Below are 27,154 nucleotides of genomic sequence, written 5' to 3'. Positions count from 1 at the left end.
CTGAAGAGTGTCCTGTCCGTCCTGATGTGTGCTACTCTAATGAGTGGGTGGGAGGGAGGGTCAGGCAGTGCGACAAAAAAGGACACAGTTCCTGCACGAGCTTTCATTCTCACTTTTATTTGCAAGTGCGCTTTGGACTCACAGCTGCCTAAAATGAGCTAATTAACCAAACAGGATTTGCTTGTGCTGTGTGTTCACGCTGGAATAATAAACTTTCTCGACAAATGTAAGTAGCCGGTGTTCATCTGTCTCGGTTGCTGTGACTTTGTAGGTGTTTTTGCAGAGTATGTGTGCGGTGTAATTTTTTAATGATCATGTTTGATGTCATCTGAGTTTTACACGCCACTGTGAGTCCTGTGCTGTCGGCGTTCGCGTGCTTGAAAGAGAGAGAGAGAGAGAGATTGCTGATTTATCATCATTCTGCACACAGAGAAATTGCAGTAAACAGTACCTTGTGTCAATGTGCATGTAAATTAAATATTCGCAAACACACACTAAGGAGATCATGTTGTGTTTTATTGTTGTTTATTGCTAGTCAGTTTGGATGAAGTTTTAAAAAGCGATTTTGATTATATTAATTATGATATATTTAATATTAAACGATCTGGTTGAAGTGCACGTGGCGTTTCAGCACTGATATTTATGGAATAACATGCTGATATAAAATATTGAACACTTTGAACAGGTTCAGTTTTATATCAAATACATGCTTAGATATAATTATGCTGTTTCTTTCATTTAAATTACTTAGTTTTTATTTTTTTTGATAATCAGGTTTTTAGGGTTGTCAGTTTAACCACTTCAAGTACACATCATCTTGAGAATAAATTTGTTAAAAGTAGGAAAAATATCACAATTAGACGTGCATGTGTAGTTAAGGAAAGGCATTATTGATTCCATCAGTTTTGACCACAAAATGTGTAATTTTTGCTTGATATAAATTTTCAGCTTAATTTTAATAATCAGTAAAACCTTTAAAAGTGGTTGAAAAGTTTAATGGCTGCAGGGTGAAACTTAAATTTTACCTAAAAATGTATTATTATTATTTATTATTTTTTTGGTGGGAGGAAATCTTTCATTCTTTCCTTGGCATTATGTAACTTATACCACCCATTTAATACAATATTTTATTTACAAAACAGGTTTTAGCTTTAATTTGAAATCTTAGAAAAAAAACTGCTTTTTATATCACTTTGTCATTTATTTGAAAGTCAGACGTTGAACATGAGTTTGAAGTTTACAGCAAACCAGTTTGCCGCATGTTTATATGCAGAGATGCACTAATGATTGAAGCCTACAAAACTGCATGTGCTTCAAAACTCCATAGCACCGGTGTTTAATTATTTAGCGCAATTTGTTTGTGCTGTTACTTAAGAGCTCAATAACAACAGTCAGCGGTGGGTAAAGGATCGTATTGGTTTACAGGAATCTGGCACTGGGTCCCCAGAAGCACCTCATGCTTGAAACTTACTCTGGCCTGGAGTTTATTCTGAGGAGCGAAATGTCACACTCGACATTTTGCGTTAAGGACGTTTCACCACATAATTGAAGTGCTAGACGGATTAAAAAAAAAAAAACATTCTATAACAGTGCTCATTTTCATTTGATATTAACTATATACTTGAATATAGGGCATTAAATTACAAATTTTAAATCAGTTATTTATTAGTAAAACATATCGAAGAGCAACTAAAATGTGAAGTCAATGCAATCAGTCATCACACAGGCAGTAACAAGTGGTGTTGCTTTACCCCGAAGAGCATCAAAGAGCTGTAAAAGTGACGTTGTTTTCTATTTCTAGGTTTTCAAGGGGCCCTCTCTCATGTGCCAAAGACGACATGATTCACTGTCTCAGATGGACTGTTTTCCTGTTGGTCGTAAATCCCATTCCTTTTACTTCAGGAATGACAGTGAATGAGAGAATAGGTATGTATGCTGTCGGTCACCTAAAGGTCCACACCAAGATGTTTGCTTGTTCTTGTCCGCTTACAGAAGGTTTGATTAGAAGCGATTACATCTGTTTGGTTTTTTGAGCCTTGTTCGTTTCCGTGTGAGAGGTCAATGTTGACTTCACCGCTCTGCTGCAGAGCGCCGCTGTCATCACCTTTAATTAGCGCTCTGTTTAAGCTTTCTTGTTTGGAATCCTTGTATGCAAATGAATTGTTCGTGATGAAAGACATCGCGCCCTCCTTTACGAAGCAGGGACTCTTGAAATGCCGTCAAGCCCTTGACCTGGGTGGCATTAGTCAGAAGCCACCAGGACTCATCTGCTCTGGTGTTATGTGTCCGATAGAATTGCTTTATTGGCCTCATTCAGATTAACCTGAGGCGATTAAGGAATATTATTGCACAGTGTAAATGCCCATGAATGAGAGTCCTCTGGACAAGAGAACAGGCAAGCAATATTTTTGCCAGCTGAGTGAATTGCTATCTCCTGTGATCCACTGTGCGAGTGTGACATCCAGGAAGAGATTTAGAGAGGATTTACAGCATGTGTCCCATCGGCAGTTTGCCAGCAGATGTGCTGATTTTTGGAATATCCTGTTAATGCTGTTTTGTGGGTTTGTGGCTGTGGATGTAGATATGTTTGTGTGTTTTTGCATTTTTGTCTGTGTAGGCGTCCTTTTTATTTGTGATAATTGTTGTTGATGAAGCAGAATTCGTCCTTCAGCAATATCAGCCTGCAAATGTCATGGGAGGGGAGACTGGGGCTTTTTGTTTCACTGGGATCTCAGTAGCTAGTAGGCTTTTTTTGAAATAAAACCATTATTTGTTTCCATCCAGTGTTACAAAAATGTCATTTTTGCTTGATAAAGTTTTTAGATTTTCCCCCTGATTTTATTAATCAAGGTGAATTTTATATATATATATATATATATATATATATATATTTGTGTTCTCAGGACAAACAGTGTTTTTAAAAAAATCTTTATTTTTTTCATAATTATTTTATAGCTTTGGTTTTGCAAAAAAGGCTATAATAGATTGCAACAGTTTGGTTTTGGATGTAAAAATCCCATTCTTTTTATCTGTAAAGGAATAGATTTTTAACCATAATTAATAAACTGTTAAAGACATAACTATACTGTCAATACAAGGTTGATAATTAATGGTACACTATACGTTTCTGCTGTAAACATCAGCCTGTATTATTATAACTCATTTTTTTTAAATAATTGTTTAACAGCAACATTTCTGGAAGAAAACTACATTACCCATAATTCTGCAAAAAATCCCTGCCAATCAGAGATTTGAAATATTCAAATATTGAAATATAAGATTCTTATATTCAGTTATTCATGACATGCTTTATGTATATATAAAATATTGGTGTATATATAAAATATTGGTGAATAATGCTTATAATATTATTCTCATTTGAAAGTGGAGTGGAAGCTTGGACCTGGAAACAGTATTTCATACATCATGACTCACGACTAAACAAATGGATAGGCTGTTTAATGCTAGATTCCCATTGTGACAACGTACCCACTTCAGTGAACTGTATCTTTTTTTCATATGCAATAGCCTAACTGTTGATTTTTTTTTGTTTTTTTTTTGTAGGATAGACTTTAAGGTACATTTAGAAACTTTAGAAAAATAGATTTTCAATACAAACCTACCTTTAGAAATATTCAGTTGAGTAAAAACTGTGCCATTAGCTGTGGTCTCCTCTATACTGAATAACCTAAAACATTACCAGTTTTAAAAATCAATTAATTTGCTTCAGTAACGCATGATATTCCTCTCCTCTGCAGATCATACATGTCCGCCCATGAAGCTGGAAGAGAAATGGAATACCAATGTGAACATTCACAGAGAATTCACAGGTACAAACAAAGAATACTGTATATACAAACAGAACTCATGCACAGCTCGTCCACGAAGTGCTGTTAAACATCAAACTGGCTGTTTAAAACATCCCTAATGTTGCACATGGCTGAAGCTGACAGAGCAATTAATACAGCTTATTTTGCATTTCCTGAAGGAAATGCCAGTTCTTGCAAGCCATCCAAAGAATAGTGTCAAAGCTGTAGGTAAGCTGAGTTTTTAAAATGTGGTTCTGTAAAATAGTGTCAGAGAATTTGCTATCTGTTGGCTGCACACAAGAATCACGGTCACTGTGTAAAGTGGCAAAAGTTTGGGGTTGGTAAGATTTTGTAAATGTTTTTGAAAGAAGTCTGTTATGCTCAACAAGCCTCCATTTATTTGAGTAAAAATACAGTAAAAACAGTAATAACATGAAATATTATTAGTTTAAAATAACATTTGTATATTTTAAAATGTAGGCTATTTCTGGGAAAGCAAAGCAGAGTTTTCTGCAGCCTTTACCTCAGTCTTTAGTGTCACTTTAGAAATTTTTCTAACATGCTGATTTGCTCAAGAAACATTTCTTATCAATGGTGAAAACAGTACATTTTTGTGGAAACTAAGATTATTTGTTGAATAGGATGTTGAAAAGAACATTTATTTTGAATATCTTCTTTTTTAACATTATAAATGTTTTTACTTTCACTTTGGATCAATCCTTGCTGAATAAATAAGTATTTTAAAAAATATCAAACTTTGGGACTGTAATGGTTAAAAATATCAAAAGCAAGAAAGTAGAGACCAATTATTATTTGATTTGCAAAAACCACAGTACCATCATCAATGTATGTTAGATTTAAATTCTAGTTTAAAGTAGTTGATCATTCCAGATAGAAAGACCACAAATGTGTGTTTAACAGTTTGTACGGGACAACATTTGCTAAAAAATGTCTTTAGCCTAAAGCTAATGTTGTTCCTTTAGCAGAACATGGTGCTAACAGCGTTAAGGTCATGTTTTCAATTCCCAAAATGTTAACACAATGTAAGTTGCTTGGGATAAAAGTGTCTGGTGAATGCATATATGTAATGTGTGTTTGTCCTTTTCATCTCTTGTTTACAGGGTTTGATTTAGCTCAGAAGTTTCTTCTCAGAAAAGGCACAGTGACGGACAACAGGCTGCTGTTGAGACTGGGGAGTAAACCCTTGTTTAAACCAACAGAGTAAGTTCTGCAAATGTTGACGTGGTATTGATATTATGCCATTTGTTTTCCGCTCACACATCATTCAGAGGATTGTTTTGTCTGAAAACAATGTTAACTGTGACGGCTAAGCTGGAAGTTATTGCAGGAAATGTGCATATCCATATGGATGTTTACGTAGTTTGGACGTGATCGACGATGTGCAGAATCTTCTAGCATCTGGAGAGCAGAAAGTAGGACAGCTCCTTGTAGAATCACTGCTGTGATGAGCATGTTATGATGGTAGTTTGAATTGATGCCCGCATCCACATGTTGCGTGTTTTGGTTAGCCTTTCTGACAGCTTCTCGTATAAATCTCTTGACGGGACCGAGCACAGGTTGCCTTGCTGAACCACTGCGTTCTCTGAGTCGTTGGCATGAGTTTTCACCACTTAAGATTTGAAATTATGCCAGGCTGTTATTGGGTTTCTGCGATGCAAACCAGTGTTTTCTCATGGTGTAAGCTTGCTTTCACTTCAACCGATATCCGGTAGAAAACTCAGGAGATGTCTTGTATGCTTTTAATGGTGTGTTGACATGGAATGACCCAGATATCACGAGCTTGCTGAGATAATTCCCCTCGCATTGGCTAATAAGGATAAACTGTGAGGTGAGCCGTGAGACATGTTGAATAATTTGGACAGAATTAATTTGCAGACCGTGGGCAGTGGGCTCGACCAAGGAGAAAGAGAGGTGACTGTAATGGAGTACCACCTAGAAGAGAAATCAAGCAGTAATGGGGAATCATGTCCTGTGTATTAATTGCTATAAAATGACTTTAATAACTTAAAGCTCAAGGGTGACACCAAGTTCAAAGAAGGCTTCTGTGTGACTTTTCAGGTATGATTTATAAACGTATAACAGCCCTGGACATGTAGAGTTATGTAGGCTGTGTTCAGTCAAGGTCAGCTGTCCAAACCGTGAGAACCCACATCATATTCATGAGTCCAAAGAGTTCAAATTGATGCTCAAAAGAACTCTTTTGTATTTTGCTGAAAAGCTGGTGGAATTGTCGGAGGTGGGAAGACTAGAGTTGAAATTCTCCACTTCTGACCTCAAAGCGTTCAAGTCAGTCGTACGTCATAAAATGTAAACAAAATAGGGTGGTGGCATGACTTATGATAATTATGACTAACATAAAAGCGGGGTGCTTGCACTATAAACATCTGACAAAAAAGTAAAAAAAAAAAAAAACACTAGCACTGCCTAGGTCTTGGATTTGATTACCAGAAAATGCATTAACTGAAAGTTTGAAATGGGACGTGTTTACACTTTTTGTTTTGATTGTGATGCTGTGAACATGACTGTTTCATATTATTTAACTATAAATATTGTTTTCTGAATTATTTCATAATGGTTTTTTTCTCTAATTGCTTAGCACTTTTGTTGCCATGGTCTTGGGTATTACATCAAATTGTGCAGATATGATCTAAGTAAGATATATATATATAGCTATATATATATAGCTATATTATATATATAGCAAGACCAAATAGACAGTAGTACCAAAAAGTACAGTATTTGGGCACAATGTATCAAACCTAGTGAAATCCATTTAAGAATTACAGCACAGGAACATTTCACAAGCAAAATGTAAATGTTGTTTACATTTGTAAAAGGCGGATACATTTGCTAAATGAGAAGCTAAATTACAATCTGTTGAAGATTGAGGGTTTGGGGCAGTAAGATTTTTTTATGTTTTTGATTAACCTTGTTCAGCAAGATGTGAAAAATACAGTCAAACCAATAAAAGTTTTTAAATGTATTTAAATACTAATAAAAAAGGAAATCATTCAAATATGCTGATTTGGTTCTCAAGCGATATTTCTTCTTATAATCGATGTTGAAAAGAAAACCGTGGAAACCACGCTGCATTTTTAAGGATTCTTTAAATGGGAAGTTCCAAAGAGCAGTGCTTATTTGCAATGGAAATCCTTTGTAACGTTAAACTGTAAATTACTTTACTGTCACTTTTGATTGATTAAATGTGACCCTGTTGAATAAAAGTATTAACTGATTTAAACGGTATTTATTTTTTCCCTTTCCTCTGATTAAAATCGCTGTAACACACAGCATCTCATTACTTATTGCTTATTGCTTTCGGTATGTTCCTAGTTAATGTGATGAGCTACATCTGTGTAAACTTGAGGAGAGCTGACTACATAAATCCATTTAAAATGTCCTTGGGACCGGTTAGTTAAATGTAATCACCAGGAGAGGTTCTGAGAAAAGGTCTGGCGTAATAATTATTATTATTATTATTATTATTATTATTATTTTATATATATTATCTAAAGCAATAAGATGAATCCATTTTTAAGTGTCTTAAGATTTCAGGGCAGTATATTGTTTAACATTTGTAGGTAATTTGTTCCTTTTGTGTTTCATCATAGTCTTTAGCTCAGTCTAACTGATTATTCTCTTTGGTTTCAAGCACACCTGCTGATTTAGCACCCAGGGGACTTCTCTTGTACCTCCACGTGTTTCACCAGTGAAAAATAAAACCCAGTCATTTGCACAGGGAAAGGGGGATATTTTTAGTGTTTTTTATACAACTGTAAACACACTGTTTGCTCCCTGGGACCCTGATGGAGTCATGGGTCAGATGATTTGCGATCTGTTGCTCTATCTGATGCTTGGTGGTCAGAGGCCTGCTGTGGGGCCTTCTATCTGCTGCTCAGACTGGCCCTCAGGGGCCAACTGTGAGTCTCCTTGGCTGGAGGTGGAGTGCAGTTCTGAGGGATGAGAATGCCAAGTTGTCTGCCTGAAACTCCACACAGACACACACACAAACACACACACACACACACCGCCAGACCTCAATTAAGCTGAACTCTGACAGGTGATGGCGTTAGTCAGCTGGATGTGTCAGGGGGTGGAGAAGGGGGTCAAAGAGCCCCCAGCACAAACTCCAAACATCTCTCACTTTACACGCAGGAAATGCAGCCGGGCCCCATCGTCCAGTTGATACGGTCACATGGAAAGAGAAGGCTCCACTCCTCTAGACTATTTTCCATTAGTTGTTTCACAGATGACTCTGCTAAGATGTGCTAATTGCATGTTTGGTATTCATTTTTATGAGAAGCAAGGGAGCTTGGGAATGATCTGAAAAGAGTTGCGGGAAGCACAATATAAAGCTTATGAACTTTGCGCATGAATATTAATTGTGTGACATATTGCTTGCCAGGTAGTTCTAATTGAGTTGTTGAAAGGAGGATGTTGATAAAGTAGGAATACTTTACATTTGTTCATTTCATTGCTTAAATGTTACTCTTTCAATGTGGCTGAGTACATTTTTTTTCTTTCTTTTTTTGACTATGGGCAAAATGAAACCCTTTTTGCACCATTGTTGGCACATAACCCCTAGTTGCTCCAGAGGCGTGCGACCTCTGACATATACAGTATATAGCAATTGTAAGTCACTTTGGATAAAAGCAGCAGCTAAATGAATAAATGTAAATGTGTCGTGCCACTATAAGTGCACACATTTCTGTTGTTTTGTTTTGTTAACGTGAATGTTTTATTATATTTAATTAAAACAGTTAAATGTATAATATAACATATAATTTAATATATTTTTGGTAAAAATATAAATTATACATATTTGTAATTCAAACACACACACACACACACACACACACACACATATATACACATTTACATGCATACATGCATACAAAAAAAAATATTATACAATATAATATAGAATGAACTTTGGCCTATTTATTTTTTTTTTGTTGGCAGTTGTACCATTTGTTTGCTTATTAATCTGCATGTTCCGAGATTAGTTTAATATGGGCTGCATTAGAGTGTTACATCCCATCATATTTGGCATATGGCCTCGGATGTCCCTATTTAACAGCTCAGTGATGAAGTGAATTGATGTCACAGTGCCCAGGTTGGTGCGCTCCGAAACACTGCACTCATTTATGAGGTCTCACTTGGCACAAGTCCATTCCACCGGCTGGCCTTATCAAGTATAATTTAGGGTTGCATTCATAAAATAAATTGCCCAGAAATTACAAAAAGTCTTTATTCTCTCATTTTGAACACTTATATTGCCTCCTAATATCTAGATAAATGCTAGATTGAATGTTTATGGAATTCTCAAGCCGTTCCAAGAAGACTGACTGATAATACATCTACTGAATTGTTGAAACTTCATTCTCGCTTCCACACATCTTACTTTGTGTTCCACTGTATCTTGAGGCTGAGTATGTGATGACTTGAGGGATATTTTGAGTAGATAAGAAAAAAAATTGTGGTCAGTTTTAGTAATATTCCGTCCATTGTCCTATAATGCATCTGTACTAGTTTCACATAAGCCCCTCTCCTGTGTCTTCCTCTTATTCAAAAGCATTTGATCTTGCCAGCATGTAAAGTAAGAGTGTATATATATCATTTTAATAATGTGCATTTTCCCCACTGTGCCTGTGGAAGCAGGAGACACACTATGCAGACGTGCCTAGAGAGAACAGAGAATGAGAAGAAACTCATTTTCAGTCTGTCTTTTGCAAGTCTGATCTCTCTCTCTCTCTGTCTCGTTCTCTTCTGTCCTTTTAAAGTATTCATACATGAGATTTTCTCATTGTCAGTTTTGCTGATGATTGTGTTTGATGAAGTGCCAGTAAATTACCAAATAGCGTGTGAAAGAAATGAAAAAGGAAGATCGGAGTAATTCTTTCTGTAACAGTGTTATGAGATACGCTCAAAAATTTTATATAACTCTTTCAACAATTTTAATAACCGGATGGAAGCTTTAAAAGTTTTTTTTTAGCATTCTTTCTTGTACTGTAGCATTAGTTTGCTTCAAGACACAGATACAGTGAGAGTGAAAACATCTCAGTGGTATAAAAAAAAGCCGGACAGACAGAAGGATCTCAGTTTATGAAGGACACATTTACAGTGTTTTGTGTTAAATTCATCTGATTAATCTTAGAGGGAAGACTAAAGAGAAAAATGCAGATGAGAAGATTGGTGCCAATGCACTTGGCTTATTGAAGCTTTTAATCGAAGTGTCTGTTAAGTGAAAATAGCATGTTACTGCTTTACTAAAGCAGTAATTAAACCCTTTCTAGAACATCCTTGTTCTCACATATGTGGCATTTGGAAGTCTGATTCAGTTACGGAGTCATTTTGTATGGACAGTTCATGTACCAGTTCAAAAGCAATTCACTTATTCATTTTATTTACTACCATTTTAAATAATTTGGTTCAGGTACATTTATTTTTTATTAATACTTTAATTAAAAGTGACTTTTTTTTTACAGCATTACAGTATTCACAAAATATTTAACACAGCAGTTTTCTACTTTCTTGAGTTGCAAATCAGTATATTAGAATGATTTCCGAAGGATAATATGACACTGAAGATTACAGTATAGGTGCTGAAAATTCAGCTTTGCATTACAGGAATAAATGACATTTTAAAATATATGTAAAAAGAAAGCAGTAATTTGAAATTGTAATATTTCACTATTTTTAAATGCTTTTATTGTGACTTAAATGCACCCTTAATTGGTAAATAGTCATATATTTGTTAACTTTAATTGTAGATGTTGTTTTTGTTGTCTCTCTTTTCTAAAGATCTGTATTCCCAAATGGACTTTCTCATGAGTACTCCATTATTGCCACGTTCCGGCTCAGAAAAACCACAAAGAAAGATCGCTGGTTTGTTCTGCAGATCTTTGATAAAGGTGGAGATACACAGGTATGTGGAAAATCCTAGACCTTATTTAGATCCACAAAAAAGACATTGATCAATCAGAGTATATTCAAAACCAATAACTCCTGCAAGACTGGCAAAATGATCATTATATAAATGGCACTCTTTTGCACACTGCAGTCGCTTCAGACTCCAGTCAGCTTATCTCATTAACTGTCTTAATGAGCTGCTAATGTTTATCTCTTCTCTCCTTCGTTTAGGTGTCATTAATAGTGGATGGAGCTAAAAAAACAGTTGAGTTTTTGGCTCAGGGTTTTCTAAAAAACAGCCTCCTCTACGTGTTTAAGAACCGAGACCTGCATGCCCTCTTCGATCGACATTTTCACAAGCTAGGTGTGTCTGTCGAGAGCAATGCTGTCTCCATCTACCTGGACTGTGAGTTGATTGAGCGTCAGGTAACCGCTGAAAGATCTGGCATGAACGTGAGCGGACGCACATTCATCACCACCCGAGTGGAGGATGGACGTCCAGTGGATGTGAGTTGTGGACTGAGGTTCTCATCACTTGCTAAATCTGAATATGAAGGCGAAGCTAAGTACTTTTAGTGATTGTTAAAGCTCCATCAAACTATGGTGGACACCACTTATAGTTTGAGGGAACTTGACTAATTTCATGCCTGATTTCGATACCTGATGCAGGTTAAAATTTAGTAGTTTGCTGCAAATTTGTTGGATTAGTTTGTCAGGTATGTGTGTTCATGCCCTTAAATGTAAATGTACCTTCACAGATTGAACTTCAGGAGATTCTGATCTTCTGTGATGCTAGAATAGCCGACCTGGACAGATGCTGCGATTCTCCTGGAGTTACGGTAGGATGTTTAGGTTTATGGTGCAGATTCAATGATCCTTCTTAAATGATTGTAAACCCAGCCCATAATTTTGCACTAAAATTAGGGGCTTCACACATTCATCAAATTAAATCAGGCCAGTCACATTTCAGCACTGCTTACTGAATAACATGAATCATTCAGATAATGTTTGAAAATGGAACTGTGTTTCTTTGCATGTTGTTTTTGTTGTTGTAGTGTGGTCTAGTTAGTTTTCAAAGAGTTCCAAAATCAAGTGAGCTGCCTTGCTGTCTCCTGCCTACATAGACATCTGCCTTATAAGGGCTCACGAAAGACCGATCTGGAATGCTCTACATAGGCAGCAACCGTGTGTGTCATACTCCTGGCACAACTGATCAATTACGAACTCAACTCACAATTGAGATTGTGAACATATTGCTAAGCTGATGATGTGATGTACTGATGAGTGGAAAACTACACAGTGCACAGAAATTGGGTGAAATAGTCCATTTTTAATTAGTCAGGTTCACAAAAGAGCACAGAAAAAGTAGTCTATTTGCATTCTATTCCATATTTTCTGAGGCCACATGATAGTTTTGTTTGGGAAGCAGACTTAAGTTTTAGGCATCAGTATTAAGTAAATCTCTCAGTATTAAGTGAATTATTTATAATAATAATTTTCTTGTTTAACCTACTATTTTCCATTGTTTTTCATGCATGCAATTCTGCCACAGAATTTGGGCAAAAAAATATTTTACCCATTTGAAACACTTTAAAAATGCCGTCCGCAAAGGCAAAGATGTTGGTTTTGAGACAGAGCCATAGTGATTTCCATGTATTGTTCTTGGACCCATTGTTTCCACTGTGGACAAAGCATGAGGGGCATTCTTTTAGCTCGAGTTGCTCCAGTCAATAATTTCCGATTAATTAAAGGCAACATTCTGTCTTAAATTATTGGATTAGAGAAAAACCTCATACCTGCTCAATGCTGTAATTGGTACATGGTCTTTAAAGTTGTGTGCTAATCCCCATCTCAGCGTTTGGGATAGTGTTTCCTTAGTGTTTTCCACATGGAAATGGAATGGTCCAAGTGGCCAGTGGGGTCGGTCATGTAATTAGGGAACACAGATGATTGCCTAGGGCATCAGCTCTTGAGGGGCAACAGCTAATTTTACTTGGGTATGACTAGGGATGGGACAAATTAAGATTACAGTTTTGATTCCTCTTAACAATTCAGGTTCCTTCCATGGGTCAATAAAAATTATTGTGTGAATTTGAAGAAATTAAAAAAGAAAAAGAAACCAAATTACATTGACAAATGATAAGAGTAATTTAATTTAATATTATAATTCTATATCATTTTAATTAAAACTGTTATTTGAACATTACCAATCAGAAGTTTTGGGTCAGTAAGATATTTTTTTTTTTTTTTTTTTTTTTTTTTTTTTTTTTTTTTTTTTTTTTTTTTTAGAAAGGACTGATTAAATTGATCAAAAGAGTCTGTAAAAAAAAAAAAAAAAAACCTTTTTTTTAATGAAAACACAAAGGTTTCCAATAAAATATTAAGTAGCAATAACTTTTTTCAACATTGATGATGGTAAGAAATAATTCTTGATCAATAAATCAGCATATTATAATGATTTTTAAAGGATCATGTGACACTAAAGTAATGGATTCTGAAAATTCATCTTTGCCTTCAGAGGAATAAATTTAAAGTAAAAAAATTATTAAAATAAAATCTTATTTTAAATTTTGATGTTTCACAGTATTTCTGTTTTTAATCCAATAAATTCAGCATTGCTTGCACTTTTGAACAGTAGTGTATTTGTGCAATTATTGTCGTAAAAAATTTTTTTTCAGTTTTGATTCACTACAAGTAACTAAATAATAATAGTGAAGAAAGTGTGCAAATGCTGCTCCCAGAATCATCTACATTAAACCTGAATGCTGTTAATTTTTTTGCCCACATCTTTGATCATATTAAAATGACTGACTATATTTTATGTAGCTCAATTTGAGTTTTCAGAGTTATGCTTTTCACAAGATGATGTACTGTATGTACTATGCATGCATAATGTAGAAAATCCCTGCGAATCCCATTTTCATGCAAATGAAAGTGGATAATTGATTATCTTGGTCTACATTTTAATCATTTAACACTAATCCAAGCTTTTATTTTGTAATCTAACCAGTGTGAACCTGTAGTGACCCACAACCCCACAGCGGCCACCCTGGTCACAGGATACCTCCACAGAATGCTGTCCATGCCAGCCCAGCTGCCCAGTGACCGATGCCACTGTCCCTCTCTGAAGGTAAAGTGAAACCATGAAAGCATTCTTTAAATGAGCGAATTAGCACTCAACAATGGATCCTGAGGTAATGTCACATACAGAATAAATGGCCAATTAAAGCACATTTATGCCAGTCCGTATACCTGGATGACAGCCAGAGGCAGAAATAAAAGCTTATTAGAAGCAATTTAGCACAAATAAGGGGGTGTTTGGGCACAGACATGCACTTCATCAGCGGGTGATGTTCAGTTAATCACTTCTGAAGTACAAAGAGCCAGAGTTCAGGCTAGGACTGATACAGCTAGGCGATTTAGCATATTAACATTGCATAATGTGACTTATGTGTATTTGAAAGGGGGATCAAGGGCTTCCAGGTTTGGCAGGACACTCTGGACAAAAGGGAGATAAAGGAGACATGGTAAGGAATGGGTTGCATATTTGCATATTTTAAATATTGCATATTTAAAGTGATTTTTGGCTTTTCTGTGAAGTATCTTAGCAGTAAATAGCCATGTTCTCTCCCTTGAGTTTAATTGAGATTTCGAGCAACTACAAGAATGATTGGAATCCATACAAATGAACAGCTGATGATATGTCTGTTGAGGACAAATGGTCTTTAAGATCATTTGCCTAATTAGTTTGTTGTGTTTTGGAATAGAGACATTTCTTGACAAGTACCACTTGCTTAGTTTGTGGTATAAACTAAGAATACTTTTAGAACAAGCAGCCAATACATCCTATAGGACCTCATGTACTCCTATAGGACCATCTTCTGAGGTTTTTTTTACTTTCTACAGAATACAGTTGCTCCCAAAATAGTTTATTTATTTTTACGTACAGGTGCATTTCAATAAATTGGAATGTTTTGGAAAATTTCATTTATTTCAGTAATTCAGCTGAAATTGTGAAACTTGTGTATTAAATAAATTCAATGCTCACAGACTGAAGTAGTTTAAGTCTTTGGTTCTTTTTAATTGTTGTGATTTTGGCTCACATTTAACAAAAACCCACCAATTTACTATCTTAAATGTAGAATACTTCATGATATTCTATGTTCATTTACTGTAAATTTACTCAATAGTTCAAAAGGCTCCTTTTGCCTCTATTCGGCGTGGCATGGAGGTGATCAGTTTGTGGCACTGCTGAGGTGGTATGGAAGCCCAGGTTTCTTTGACAGTGGCCTTCAGCTCATCTGCATTTTTTTTGGTCTCTTGTTTCTCATTTTCCTCTTGACAATACCCCAAAGATTCTCTATGAGTCAAGCAAACCAACACCATGGTCATTTAACCAACTTTTGGTGCTTTTGTCAGTGTGGCCAGGTGCCAAATCCTGCTGGAAAATGAAATCAGCATCTTCAAAAAGCTGGTCTGCAGAAGGAGGCATGGAGTGCTCCAAAATTTCTTGGTAAACAGGTTTTCAAAAAACACAATGGATCAACACCAACAGTTGACATTGCACCCCAAATCATCACAGACTGTGGAAACTTAACACTGGACTTCAAGCAACTTGGGCTATGAGCTTCTCTACCCTTCCTCCAGACTCTAGGACCTTGGTTTCCAACTGAAATACAGAACTTTCTCTCATCTGAAAAGAGGACTTTGGACCACTGGGCAACAGTCCAGTTCTTCTCCTTAGCCCAAGTAAGATGCCTCTGACGTTGTCTGTGGTTCAGGAGTGCCAAATTCCTTGACAAATCTGTATGCCTTGACTGCAGCCTCAGTCCATTCCTTGTGAAGATCGCTCAAATTTTTGAATTGATTTTGCTTGACAATCCTCAAGGCTGTAGCTCTCTCGTTTGGTTGTGCATCTTTTTCTTCCACACTTTTTCCTTCCACTCAACTTTCTGTTAACATGCTTGGATACAGCACTCTGTGAACAGCCAGCTTCTTTGACAATGAATGTTTGTGGCTTACCCTCCTTGTGAAGGGTGTCAATGATTGTTCATGTTGTCATGGCTAGAATTCTACACAGCTACCGTGGAATAAGTGGACAATCCCATGGGATCAGGTTTAACACTTGTCAGAGTGTCAGATCTCCATTTGCAGTAGTTTAAAGTCAATAGGTCATCACAGCGAATTGTCTTCCATTGTGCTATTTTAGTATCTATCTTCTGACTTTTGTCTTGTCACGGAAATGCTGTTGTTAATCAGCGCTTCATGTCAGAACTGTCTGGACATACTTCATTTGTAGCTCATGTAAGTGATAGTATTAAGCAAAGGGACATTCTCATTCTACAAAGCATTTTATTGGATAAAGAAACTATGAAGACTGCAGTGAACAAGTCATTTTGGTCCATCTGGTAAAAGCATTTTTGTCAACTTTTAGGTGTATTTTAATTACGTGAGGGACTTGTTTTGATGGCATTTTCATCTAAAGTCAAATATTCTTCCATATTTGTCTATGGACACAATGATCCGCTTTGTCTGGCCTCAGAGCCCACAGATATGGAGTAAAAGACTCTGATTTTTAATTGCATGGGGTTTTATTTTGTTAGTGTTTGTCATCTAAAATCAGTTATTCTTGCATTTTTCTCTTCTGGCTGTTGTCTTGCTGCTCATTAATCAATGTTTACTGTCAAAACAATGCTGGACACTTAATTTGTTGTCCATATTATTAGTACTTGATCTGGTTTTAAGGCTTTTCTGAATGTTTACTGCGATTTAAACCGCAATGAAAATGGTGATTTCATGAAAGTTTGTTGATATAATTAGTCTATCATTTTCTAGTCATATTGTCATAGGCCTTAAACTCATTTAACACAAGATTAAGTGGGCGTTAAGTTTTGTAAACATTATAATCAATTTCAGTCCAAGCTCATTTTAACAACTTATTTTTCAAGTCCCCATACAATCGTTGACAAATGCCTTTTTCTTTCCTGTCACATATTTTCTGTTGATATACTATAGGCAGTAGCTTTTGTTTAGTAGAAAACCATCTACTATTTGCTAATGCTGGCCAATTTTAGATGTAATGGGGAATGACCGTCTCATTCTTGAAAGCAGTTTATTGAATAAAGATTTGTTTTGGTCCCTCTAAAGTCCATTTTATTTTACTTTAGTTTTTTGCATATCCACGTTTTTGTCATCTAATCTAATCCGCTAATAAACATGAACTAAAAGCCACAAAACTTAGATTTTTATTACATGGCTTCTTTATGTAGATGAAAGTCGTGGTTACATAAGCCTATTGTGTGCATTTGTCACATTTACATTAAACTCGTAACAAAAGCTCATGACAATCTAAGCCCCATGTTTCTGACGTTACGCTTAAGCCACAAGGCTCATCTAAGAGCATGACCCACATTTCTGCTATGTGGGAATTCATGAATGTTGGAAACCATAAACGCATTACAGATAAAGAAGAACATGCATTTTACTGCTGGTGATATTTTCAGAGTCTCCCGCTGGTTCTGTTCTGTTATTGCTAGAGAAACATTTGAATATCATAGACAAGCGAACTGGGTATCATTTAAAGTTTTATGTTGACAATGTAATTTGTCAACGACAAACCATTCTTAGTCATGTGTTTTTTTTTTTGTTTTTTTTTTTAAGGAAAGGAATGCAAAGTAATTGAGGAAGGGAGAGACATGCATATGAATCTTTATTTATTTTTATATATATATATATATATATATGTATGTGCACTCCATGGCAGTTATATATTATTTTATAACTTTTGTCATTAAATATAATTGTTTTGAATAATTTTTATATTATTATTATTCTCATTATCTTATCAAAAATAAATCATCCATGATTCTCATACTTACCTTGAATTTGCATGTATGCTTCAACTTTAACTAGTTTTAAACAATTGTTTAAACTGTGTATTTTGGACAAAATTAGTGGTGTAAATTATATCTGTTTGAAACATAAAGTGAGTCATAGTTTTTGACCGTGAACATGGTCACCTCTTAACCCCAGAAGAGAAAGTATAAAACGCTGCCAATTTGCAAGGTAGGGTGTGACCATTACAGTGTTCTAAGCTATTAAGCTCACAGAGTGTCACTTAAAGGTTAATGGCAGTGACCTGCACAAGAACCCCTTTTGTAGATCACTTCGAACGAGTCTCTTGAAAGAGTTTGTACCCAGCGATGAAAATTGTCTCAATCGTGTTTCATGGATTGAGTGAAGCGGGATTAATCGCATTGAGGCGTTCTGTTCAGAGTGAACCAGCGTTTCTAGATCCTCAATACTAGCCAATGCACAACACGTCCAAAATGCAATTACCTGGGCTGGTTTTGTTGTTATGGAGATGTACTCTCTAACCACACTGCCTTCCTAAGAGCTCGCTTTCTCTCCTTCTAATCCAATATTCAACTAGAAACCAAAATGACATGAGTGATTTTTGGCCAGCAAACCTGAATTCAGAGATCTCCGACATGCCTGAATTATTTATGAACTGAAGTAGTTGTATTAATGGCCTCGCAGTTCATTAAATCATACCCTGTATTATTCTTTGTAAACGGATTAAAATCTAGGGAGTTTCAAGGTTGTTTTTAGGTGAAAGTGACAGCGTGATTCTGGTTTGATTGAGTGGTTTGATAACAAAATAGGAAGTTGTTTTATTTTATTAAAATGTGTATTTATGATGTTATTTAATGTTAATTCTCCTCTTCTCTCCCAGTTCAACTCTCAGTGAAATACTTCCATTGTTTAATAAATGTGTATATTTATGCATTTGTATTTATTTAATTAAATATTCAGTTATACAATTTTATATTTAGGAAAATAATTCTGAGCACTTTCGTAATATCTTTTTCTTTCTTTCTTTCTTTCTTTCTTTCTTTCTTTTAAAACAAACTAATAAATAAAATCATAATGAAATACTTCTACAGCTTATTTATTAGTTTGATTTTATTTATTAAACTAAAATAGTAAATACAAAATTTTGATATACACAAACAAATCTATAATAAAAACTACGATATAATTTCGTAGTTTAGGATTTTTAAATGAAACTAATACAAATTAAAGCAAACTTAAAAAAAATCTAAATATACAAACAATCTAAAAATAAAAACAATAAAAAAACTAATACAAACTAATATGCAAATTAAAATAATTACATATAATACATGAACTATGGCTATATTTATTAGTCTTAGTTTGCGTGTTAGTTTATATATTGTATATATTTTTTTAGTTTAATTTAATTAGTTTAATAAAAAATCTTAAACTACTAAATTATATTTTTGTAGTATTTTATGTAGTTTGTATCATTTATTTTAGTTTGTATATTAGTTAGATTTATTAGTTGGTGTTTTGTGTGTTAGTTTGCATTTGTTCATTAGTTTTTATTTATTTTACTTTGTATATTAGTTTATGTATTATGTTTATGTATTTATTTATTTGTATATATATATTGTAATCGGTCCCTGCTCAAGACAACATCCCGAAATCAAGGCACCCTCAGAGTATCCCTGCTAGTAGACTTGCAGTGGTTTTACTCTATTAACCTTGACTCTAATGTTCTCAGGCACGTCAAACAAGGTTGCTGCGGGTCTTCAGCGTGTAGTCTCCCAATTATCGAGTAATATTATCCAGCTCTGCAGCTGCTGACCAGTGTGTTACAAAGAGCCCTGGACAGCTGTAATGGTGCTGCGGGAGTTCAGAGCACTAGACCTCAAAATCCACTACTTAATGTGTCAATACGGGATTGTCCACCAACATGCCCATCTGCCATGTCTTCTCCGGGGGGGATTCAGGAAAAGACAGACTGGCCGTTGCACCAGGAGAGAAGGCATGGCATTTTGAGTGGCATCGCTGTGATATGAATATGTAAACAGAGGCTCAGCTGTATCTTGCTGTAAGATTGATGCCACACTAACAGATTTGTATTATCTCAACGTGCTTGAGAAATCATTAGTGTATCATTAGTTTCTTTCCAGTGTCTTCATGGGTAATAATAGGTCCACAGTCTGCAAACGTCACTGTTAGACTTTTGGCATAACATGTGGGGTGTCATAAACGCATTTTAGGAGGATAGCTGCAGAAATTGTGAAGGCATTCCTGTGAATTTCACTGTACTGTGTGACAGGTGGTAAATGAAGCCTGATTTTTCTCTGCAGATGTTATGAAGATCTTTCATGAATAACTTTGGTAGTGCAAAACAAGTGAGACAAAATCTTTTGAAAATAATATCTCTAGAAGTGGAAGTAACCCGTTTGATCACTTCTGTTCTCTTACGAGAGCTCTCTCGTACTGCGTCTTAGCTAAGACGCTACGGGAAAAGTCTCTTTTCACGAAATACTGAAGCAAAAAATTATCCTTAATTTTGTATTTTTGTAAAGCGCATTTGCAGCAGTACACAGCCATAGGCGAGACGGCTCGCTCGCTCATTGGCTTGTTCTGCGGCAACTGCACAGCCTATCGAGCGCAGCCCTTCGCGCCCTTCTTGCCACTTCCCGCCGAAACGGGTGTGGCCCAACCTATAAAAGGAGCTCAAAGGCTGACTCACCTGATTTTTCATCTCTTCAGCGAAGCTCACGCATCGCTGGATCACGAGGAAGCAAGCGCCGTCTGGAAGAGCATATCAGCAGGACGAGCCATCCTGAAGCCACTGGCACCGCCGCCTTCCACTGCCGTTCCTGCTGCGCTATCCAGCGCCCATATCCTTTATAATCCTTGTTCTGTGATATTCTGTGTGTGTGTTCGCCCTGCGACGCACATTCACAAAAGAGCTGCGTCTTTTTAAAGATGCCTTCGTGCGGCTCGTGCAGAACCCCGCTCAGCGAAGGAGATCGTCATGTCATCTGCGTCTCCTGTCTGGGTGAAGACCATGCAGCGCTCGCGCTCGCTGATGGCGGATGTCCTCATTGCGAGTTGATGCCTATGGTGACTCTGAGGACTCGCCTGGCATCCTTCTCGAAGCCTGCATCATCCGCTGCGCCGCAGCGCCGTAAGAAGCGCCGCTCGCAGCGCCTACCAGAACCGCCTCCAGCTCGGCCGAGCTCGCAGGTTCCCTCCGCTTCGCCGGTCTCCCCTGCATCGCTTCCCGATGCTCAGCGTCCGCTGCTTGCCGACGCGTCATCGGAGGAAGTGGATCTCAGGCCCGCGTTGGAGGAAGAAGACACGTGCTCTCTGCTTGCTTCGGGCAGTGAGGGTTGGGCGAGCTCAGTGGATCTCGCGCCCGCTGCTCAGAGGCCCAGCAGACGGGGGGATATCGATAAGGAGCTGATGCGTGTACTCTCGTTGGCCGCGGCGAGCCTCGGCCTCGAGTGGTCTGCACCAGCGCCCCCTTCACGTTCCCGGCTGGATGGTAGCTATCTTCCGGATGAGCGCTCTTCCTCAAGCTCAAAACACGCCCCTTTTCTTCCTGAGCTTCACGAAGAAGTGGCGAAGGCTTGGGACGCTCCATTCTCGGCGAGAATCCGCTCATCTGTTTCGTCAGCATTCTCCACACTGGACGGTGCTAAGAACAGAGGCTACCTGTCACTTCCGCCGGTGGAACAGGCTATAGCAGCGCACCTTTGCCCGCCCTCTGCTGGACGGCGGACTAAGGCGGCGTTGCCATCCAAAGCCTGCCGCATGACGTCATCGCTGCTTGCACGGATATTCTCTGCTGCTGGGCAGGCTGCGTCTGCGTTACACACCATGGCGACGCTACAGATTTTCCAGGGCGATCTTCTCCGCAAGCTGGATGAGATGGGACCTGAAGCGATCTGTCTCGCGGATCTGAGGAGTGCTTCGGATCTCTCCCTCCGCGCTACTAAGTCCGCTGCACAGGCCATGGGACGGGTTATGGCTTCCGCTACGGTGGCTGAGAGGCATTTGTGGCTGGCGCTTTCTGACATCAAGGAGTCTGAGCGCGCTGCGTTTCTTGACGCTCCGCTAACTCCTGCCGGCCTCTTTGGATCTTCCGTCAACGAGTTTGTGGAGAGATTCACCGAGGACCAGAAAGCTTCACAGGCGTTCAAGCACTTCTTGCCGAAGCGCTCCAGTTCTGCAGCTAGCCGCTCTAGACCGGCTGCACACAGGGCTGGCGCACATAAGATCGACACAGATCGGTCGAGCGCGCCGCATAGTAAACGTGCCCACTTCCCAGTGCCCACATACACTGTCACTTACGGCGCGGGGCTTCTGTAAAAACGAGGCCCGTGCACGTACATTCTGCACAGGCAGACGGCGAGTTGGAAGTGGTAAAAGTGCACACATGCAGCCCACGGTTACTCGCAGATATATTGAGTCCCACGGGACCCGCTCAGCCTCCCTCCAGTCGGTTAAGCGCCGGAACGGGGTCGAGGATGAGCGATCTGCCCGCTGTGATCAGCGCGCTCCCCGCCTCAGATGCGCAGCACACTCGAGCGCCGCCGTTGCCCAGTCAACAGAGCGCGTGTCACATCCAGCCCTTAGCCATTCATACAGATGCATGGTCAGCGCTTCCAGGGGTTTCGGATTGGGTGCTAGGCATTATAAAGAGAGGCTACTCGCTACAGTTTTCTCGACGCCCACCGCGCTTCTCAGCGCGCGTCGAAACTACGGTCAAAACAGAAGTAGCACACATACTTCGGGCCGAAATATCAAAACTGTTGAGCAAAGGGGCTGTAGAGCCTGTGTCTCAAGCTCAAAGCGAGGGGGGGCTGTACAGCAGATACTTTCTGGTGCCCAAGAGAGACGGGGGTCTCAGGCCCATACTGGATCTAAGACAGCTGAACAAGGCATTGATGAAATGCAGTTTCAAAATGCTCACGACCAGGAAGCTCCTCGCGCAGATTCGCAGAGGGGACTGGTTCATGTCAATAGATCTGAAGGACGCGTATTTTCAAATACAGATAGCGTCAAACCACAGGCGGTTTTTGAGATTCGCCTTCGAGGGCCAGGCATACCAGTTTGCAGTCCTGCCATTCGGCTTGTCCGTAGCTCCACGTACGTTTACGAGGTGCATGGATGCAGCGCTCGCTCCTCTCAGACTCAGAGGCATACGAGTGCTGAATTATTTGGACGACTGGCTGGTTCTGGCCCAATCACGAGCGGAGCTCGTGGACCACAGGGCCGTTTTACTCGATCACCTCGAGAAGCTCGGCCTCAGTGTCAATTGGGCGAAGAGTTCGCTGAACCCCAGTCAGACGATCCTGTTTCTGGGTAAAGTTCTGAACTCGTGTTCCATGACGGCGCGACTGTCACCACAGCGCACAATGGGCATTCAGCGCGCAGCGAGTTCTTTCCGCTGCGGCGCGACTGTGTCGCTCAAACACTGTCAAAAGATGCTGGGTCTCATGGCCTCAGCATCTCCGGTTCTGCGGCTGGGCCTGCTCCGCATGCGCCCCCTGCAGTTCTGGCTGAAGGCTCGGGTGCCGCGCAGAGCGTGGGCGTCTGGCCGGCTGCATTTCAAGGTCGATCAGAGCTGTGTTGCGGCTCTAGCACCTTGGACAGCGAACGGCTGGTACCGATCAGGTGTAAGCCTGGGGACTTCCCCGAGTGTGAAAATGGTGTCGACAGACGCCTCCACTTCGGGATGGGGAGCGCTGCTCGAAGGCAGACCGTCCTTTGGCCTATGGTCAGAACGGGAAAAGCTCCATCATATCAACTGCCTGGAAATGCTGGCAGTGGAGAACGCGCTGACGCGCTTTTGTCCCCATATCAAGGATCACCACGTCGTAGTCCGTTCGGACAACATGTCCGTGGTGTCCTACATAAATCGCCAGGGCGGTCTCGGGTCCTGAAACCTGTACAGGCTGACGGAACGCCTCCTGATTTGGGCTCAACGCAACGTGCGCTCGCTGAGAGCAGTGCATGTGCCTGGACTGCAGAATCTGGGTCCAGACAGGCTGTCCAGAGGCAATATCCCTACGGGCGAATGGTCTCTACACCCGCAAACAGTTCGGCTGTTGTGGGAGAGATTTGGCATGGCGGAGGTGGACCTCTTTGCGTCCCACGAAAACGCTCACTGCCCCGCATTTTTTTCCAAGAACGAAAGCGCGCTGTCACGGAAATGGCCGTGCTGCCCGCTTTATGCGTTCCCTCCCGTCTCCCTCCTTCCGCAGGTGATAGAACGGGTGAGAGAAACGAGATGTTCAATACTGCTTGTGGCACCTCTTTGGAAGAACCAACCATGGTTCCCAGATTTGATGCAATTAGCAGATGTCGCCCCATGGCCGGTACCGTTGAGGAGAGATCTCCTCTCGCAGGCCAGGGGCTCGATTTGGCACCCTCAACCGGAGTTGTGGTCCCTCCATGTATGGGCACTCAACGGTTACCCGCTGATCTCGCAGTGGGAGTGCTAAATACCATCACTCAGGCTAGAGCTCCGTCGACACGACGTCTGTATGCCTCGAAGTGGTCGGTGTTCTCCAGCTGGTGCACAGCTCGAGGTTATTCACCCCTTAGTTGTGAGGTGACGGAGGTCCTCTCCTTCCTACAGGAGCTGTTGGATAAGGGCAGAGCCCCATCCACGCTCAAAGTTTATGTGGCGGCCATCGCGGCGTTTTCTGAAACGGCGTCCGGTCAGTCAATAGGAAGGAACGATTTAGTCATCCGGTTCCTCAGAGGAGCTAGGAGGCTGAATCCTCCCAGACCTCCGTCAGTCCCTATGTGGGACCTCGCGGCGGTGTTGGAGGCCTTGAAGGGTCCCCCTTTTGAGCCTATTCAATCGGTTAGCCTTCAGCATCTGTCGTTCAAGACAGTATTCTTGTTGGCTCTCGCTTCTGTGAAGCGTGTGGGTGATTTGCACGCGCTCTCGGTGAGCCAGTCGTGCTTGGAGTTTGGGCCCAATGACTCAAGGGTCATACTCAAACCTAGGCACGGTTATGTGCCGAAATCCCTCAACAAACCGTTTCGGGCTCAGGTTATTGCCCTGTCTGCCCTGCCGGTGTCAGGGGAGGATGGAGACTCGAGTCTTCTTTGCCCTGTCAGGGTTTTAAGAGCTTATGTGTCTCGCTCTGCTGCCTTTCGGCAGACGGAGCAGCTATTTGTCTCGTTCGGTGGACGTTCCAAAGGAATGGCTGTTTCGAGACAGACTCTATCCAGATGGATAGTTGACGCCATAGCGTTAGCTTACGCTTCCAGGGGCCTTCAGTGCCCGTTGGGCGTCAGAGCACACTCCACAAGAGGCGTCGCCTCGTCGTGGGCGTGGTCTACTGGGATCTCCTAGCAGGATATATGTATGGCGGCGGGTTGGGCCTCGCCGTCTACATTTATCAGGTTCTATAACCTGGAGGTTCCCGCCTTGCAAGCAAGGCTGTAGAAGAATCAGGGCCCTGAGGGGAATTCTGAATTCATGAGCGCTATGCGCTGCCGACTGTTATATGGGCAGTATTGCGTAAGACCCGCATTGCCACATTGGTCAGGCCTTGCCTCGGCTGTGTGATGTCATATTGCCGCATCTACGGATGCTGCTAGATATGGGACGGAGGGCTTTCCCCCTTTTCTGTCCCGGACTCTCTGTGAGTCCCTCAGGTGACTGTGCACTGTAAATCCTGGGCGTTGCTTCAGGTTTATCGGTGTGTGATCCCTGCGCGCACGGCGTTTTACATCGGGTTCCCGTAGCGTCTTTGCTAAGACGCAGTACGAGAGAGCTCTCGTAAGAGAACGTACTCTGTTACTAAACGTAACCTCGGTTCTCTCTAGAAGAGCGAACGAGTACTGCGTTCTCTGCCGTGCGTACGATTCACTCTGGTTCGCTTCGGCGATGAAATAAATCAGGTGAGTCAGCCTTTTCGAGCTCCTTTTATAGGTTGGGCCACACCCGTTTCGGCGGAAAGTGGCAAGAAGGGCGCGAAGCGCCCTTATTGGTCTGATGTTGCATCAGCCTGCGCTCGATAGGCTGTGCAGTTGCCGCAGAACAAGCCAATGAGCGAGCGAGCCGTCTCGCCTATGGCTGTGTACTGCTGCAAATGCGCTTTACAAAAATACAAAATTAAGGATAATTTTTTGCTTCAGTATTTCGTGAAAAGAGACTTTTCCGTAGCGTCTTAGCTAAGACGCAGTACTCGTTCGCTCTTCTAGAGAGAACCGAGGTTACGTTTAGTAACGGAGTACGTTTTTCACTACCAAATTTTGTGGACTACCTACCTAGACAGTATTTTAAGGCATCATATTCTTGTCAGTGCTGCAAAAAGACCTTATTTTGACCCAGTATTGTTTGCTTATGGCAATTCCAGTTTGCATTGGAAAAGCTTGGTTAAAAAAAAATATAACTGCCAGGATAGCAGACTCGTTAAGAACTCACTAAGGCTGATTATTATTATTATTAATAATAATATTTAAAATAGCTGTTTTCTATTTGAATGTTTTAGAATGTAATTTATTTCTGTGATGGCAAAAATGAATTTTCAAAAAACATAAATATATATATATATATATATATATATATATATATATATATATATATATATATATATATACATATATATTTTTTTTTAACAGTGATTTTTTTTTTCAGGATTCTTTGAATAGATAAAATATATTTTGTAACATAGATATCTTTATTTCTGTGATGGCAAAAATGAACTTTCAAAAACCATTATTAATCTAATATGCTGATTTGGTGCTGACTGTACATATATGTATGTATATATATATGTGTGTGTATGTGTATGTATGTGTTTTACTTCAGGATTCTTTGAATGAAAAAAATAAATCTTTTGTAACATCATAAATATCTTTACAGTCACTTTCAAACAATTAAATGCATCCTTGCTGAATAAAAATATTATCTAAGAAAAAAAAACATTTTCCGACTGAAACCTTTTGAATAATAGTATAAAATAGTAGTTTTACCAAGTTTTAATTTTATTTGTTAGAAAGTTGTATGCATTTAGAATACACTGAAAAATACACAAATTTCACTCAGAAATTGATAGTTAATTTCACAAATAATTACTAAAAATAGAAATTAATGTTAAATTAAAAATGAAAGTTTTTAGGAGAAAGACTAAAATAGTATCTTATAAAATGTTTTAAATTTTTCACAACTCTTAAAAAATCTTTTTACAGTGTAAAAGTTGCAAAAAAAAGGATTGTGGGGGTTTTGAAATTACAAACAAATGATTATTAGAGCATGTTTTATGAGCATGTTTATTTAATTCATTGTTACTATTTTGCAATTATTTGTGAAATTGCGTATCTGCCATCAAACTCTACACCAATCTATATAGTCAATAGTGTGGTGAGTGGAGTTAAATAATTGCCAATGTACAGTCTACTAAATCAGTCATTTATGAGTTTATATTTAAGTAAAACATAGACGTAATACAGTGAGGCAGTTCGCTAGGTTTTGAAACCAACCTGAAGTGTTCATTGAGAGAGTCACAAGTCACATAAAGTTAAGCAGGTTTTAAAAGCTTATAATAGCTTTGAAGCTG

At 39.4% G+C, this 27,154-nt stretch overlaps 1 protein-coding gene across 1 annotated transcript in view; it reads left to right on the top strand.

Moving 5' to 3' along the window:
• Positions 1 to 80: 80 nt before the first annotated feature.
• The window catches only part of LOC132156497 (collagen alpha-1(XIX) chain-like), a 60,991-nt gene continuing 33,917 nt past the window's right edge, over positions 81 to 27,154 (top strand). Inside the window, exons 1-9 of the mRNA XM_059565478.1 lie at positions 81 to 226; positions 1,802 to 1,926; positions 3,759 to 3,830; positions 4,931 to 5,030; positions 10,635 to 10,758; positions 10,974 to 11,249; positions 11,501 to 11,581; positions 13,753 to 13,872; positions 14,207 to 14,269. Coding sequence (XP_059421461.1) covers positions 225 to 226; positions 1,802 to 1,926; positions 3,759 to 3,830; positions 4,931 to 5,030; positions 10,635 to 10,758; positions 10,974 to 11,249; positions 11,501 to 11,581; positions 13,753 to 13,872; positions 14,207 to 14,269 — 963 coding nt within the window. The 5' untranslated portion in view covers positions 81 to 224. The remainder of the gene's footprint in view (positions 227 to 1,801; positions 1,927 to 3,758; positions 3,831 to 4,930; positions 5,031 to 10,634; positions 10,759 to 10,973; positions 11,250 to 11,500; positions 11,582 to 13,752; positions 13,873 to 14,206; positions 14,270 to 27,154) is intronic.

This window comes from Carassius carassius, chromosome 14 (genome assembly GCF_963082965.1).
Source record: "Carassius carassius chromosome 14, fCarCar2.1, whole genome shotgun sequence".
NCBI lineage: Eukaryota > Metazoa > Chordata > Actinopteri > Cypriniformes > Cyprinidae > Carassius > Carassius carassius.
The sequence above is the reverse complement of the archived record's forward strand: the minus strand, read 5'-3'. Positions and strand labels throughout refer to the sequence as shown.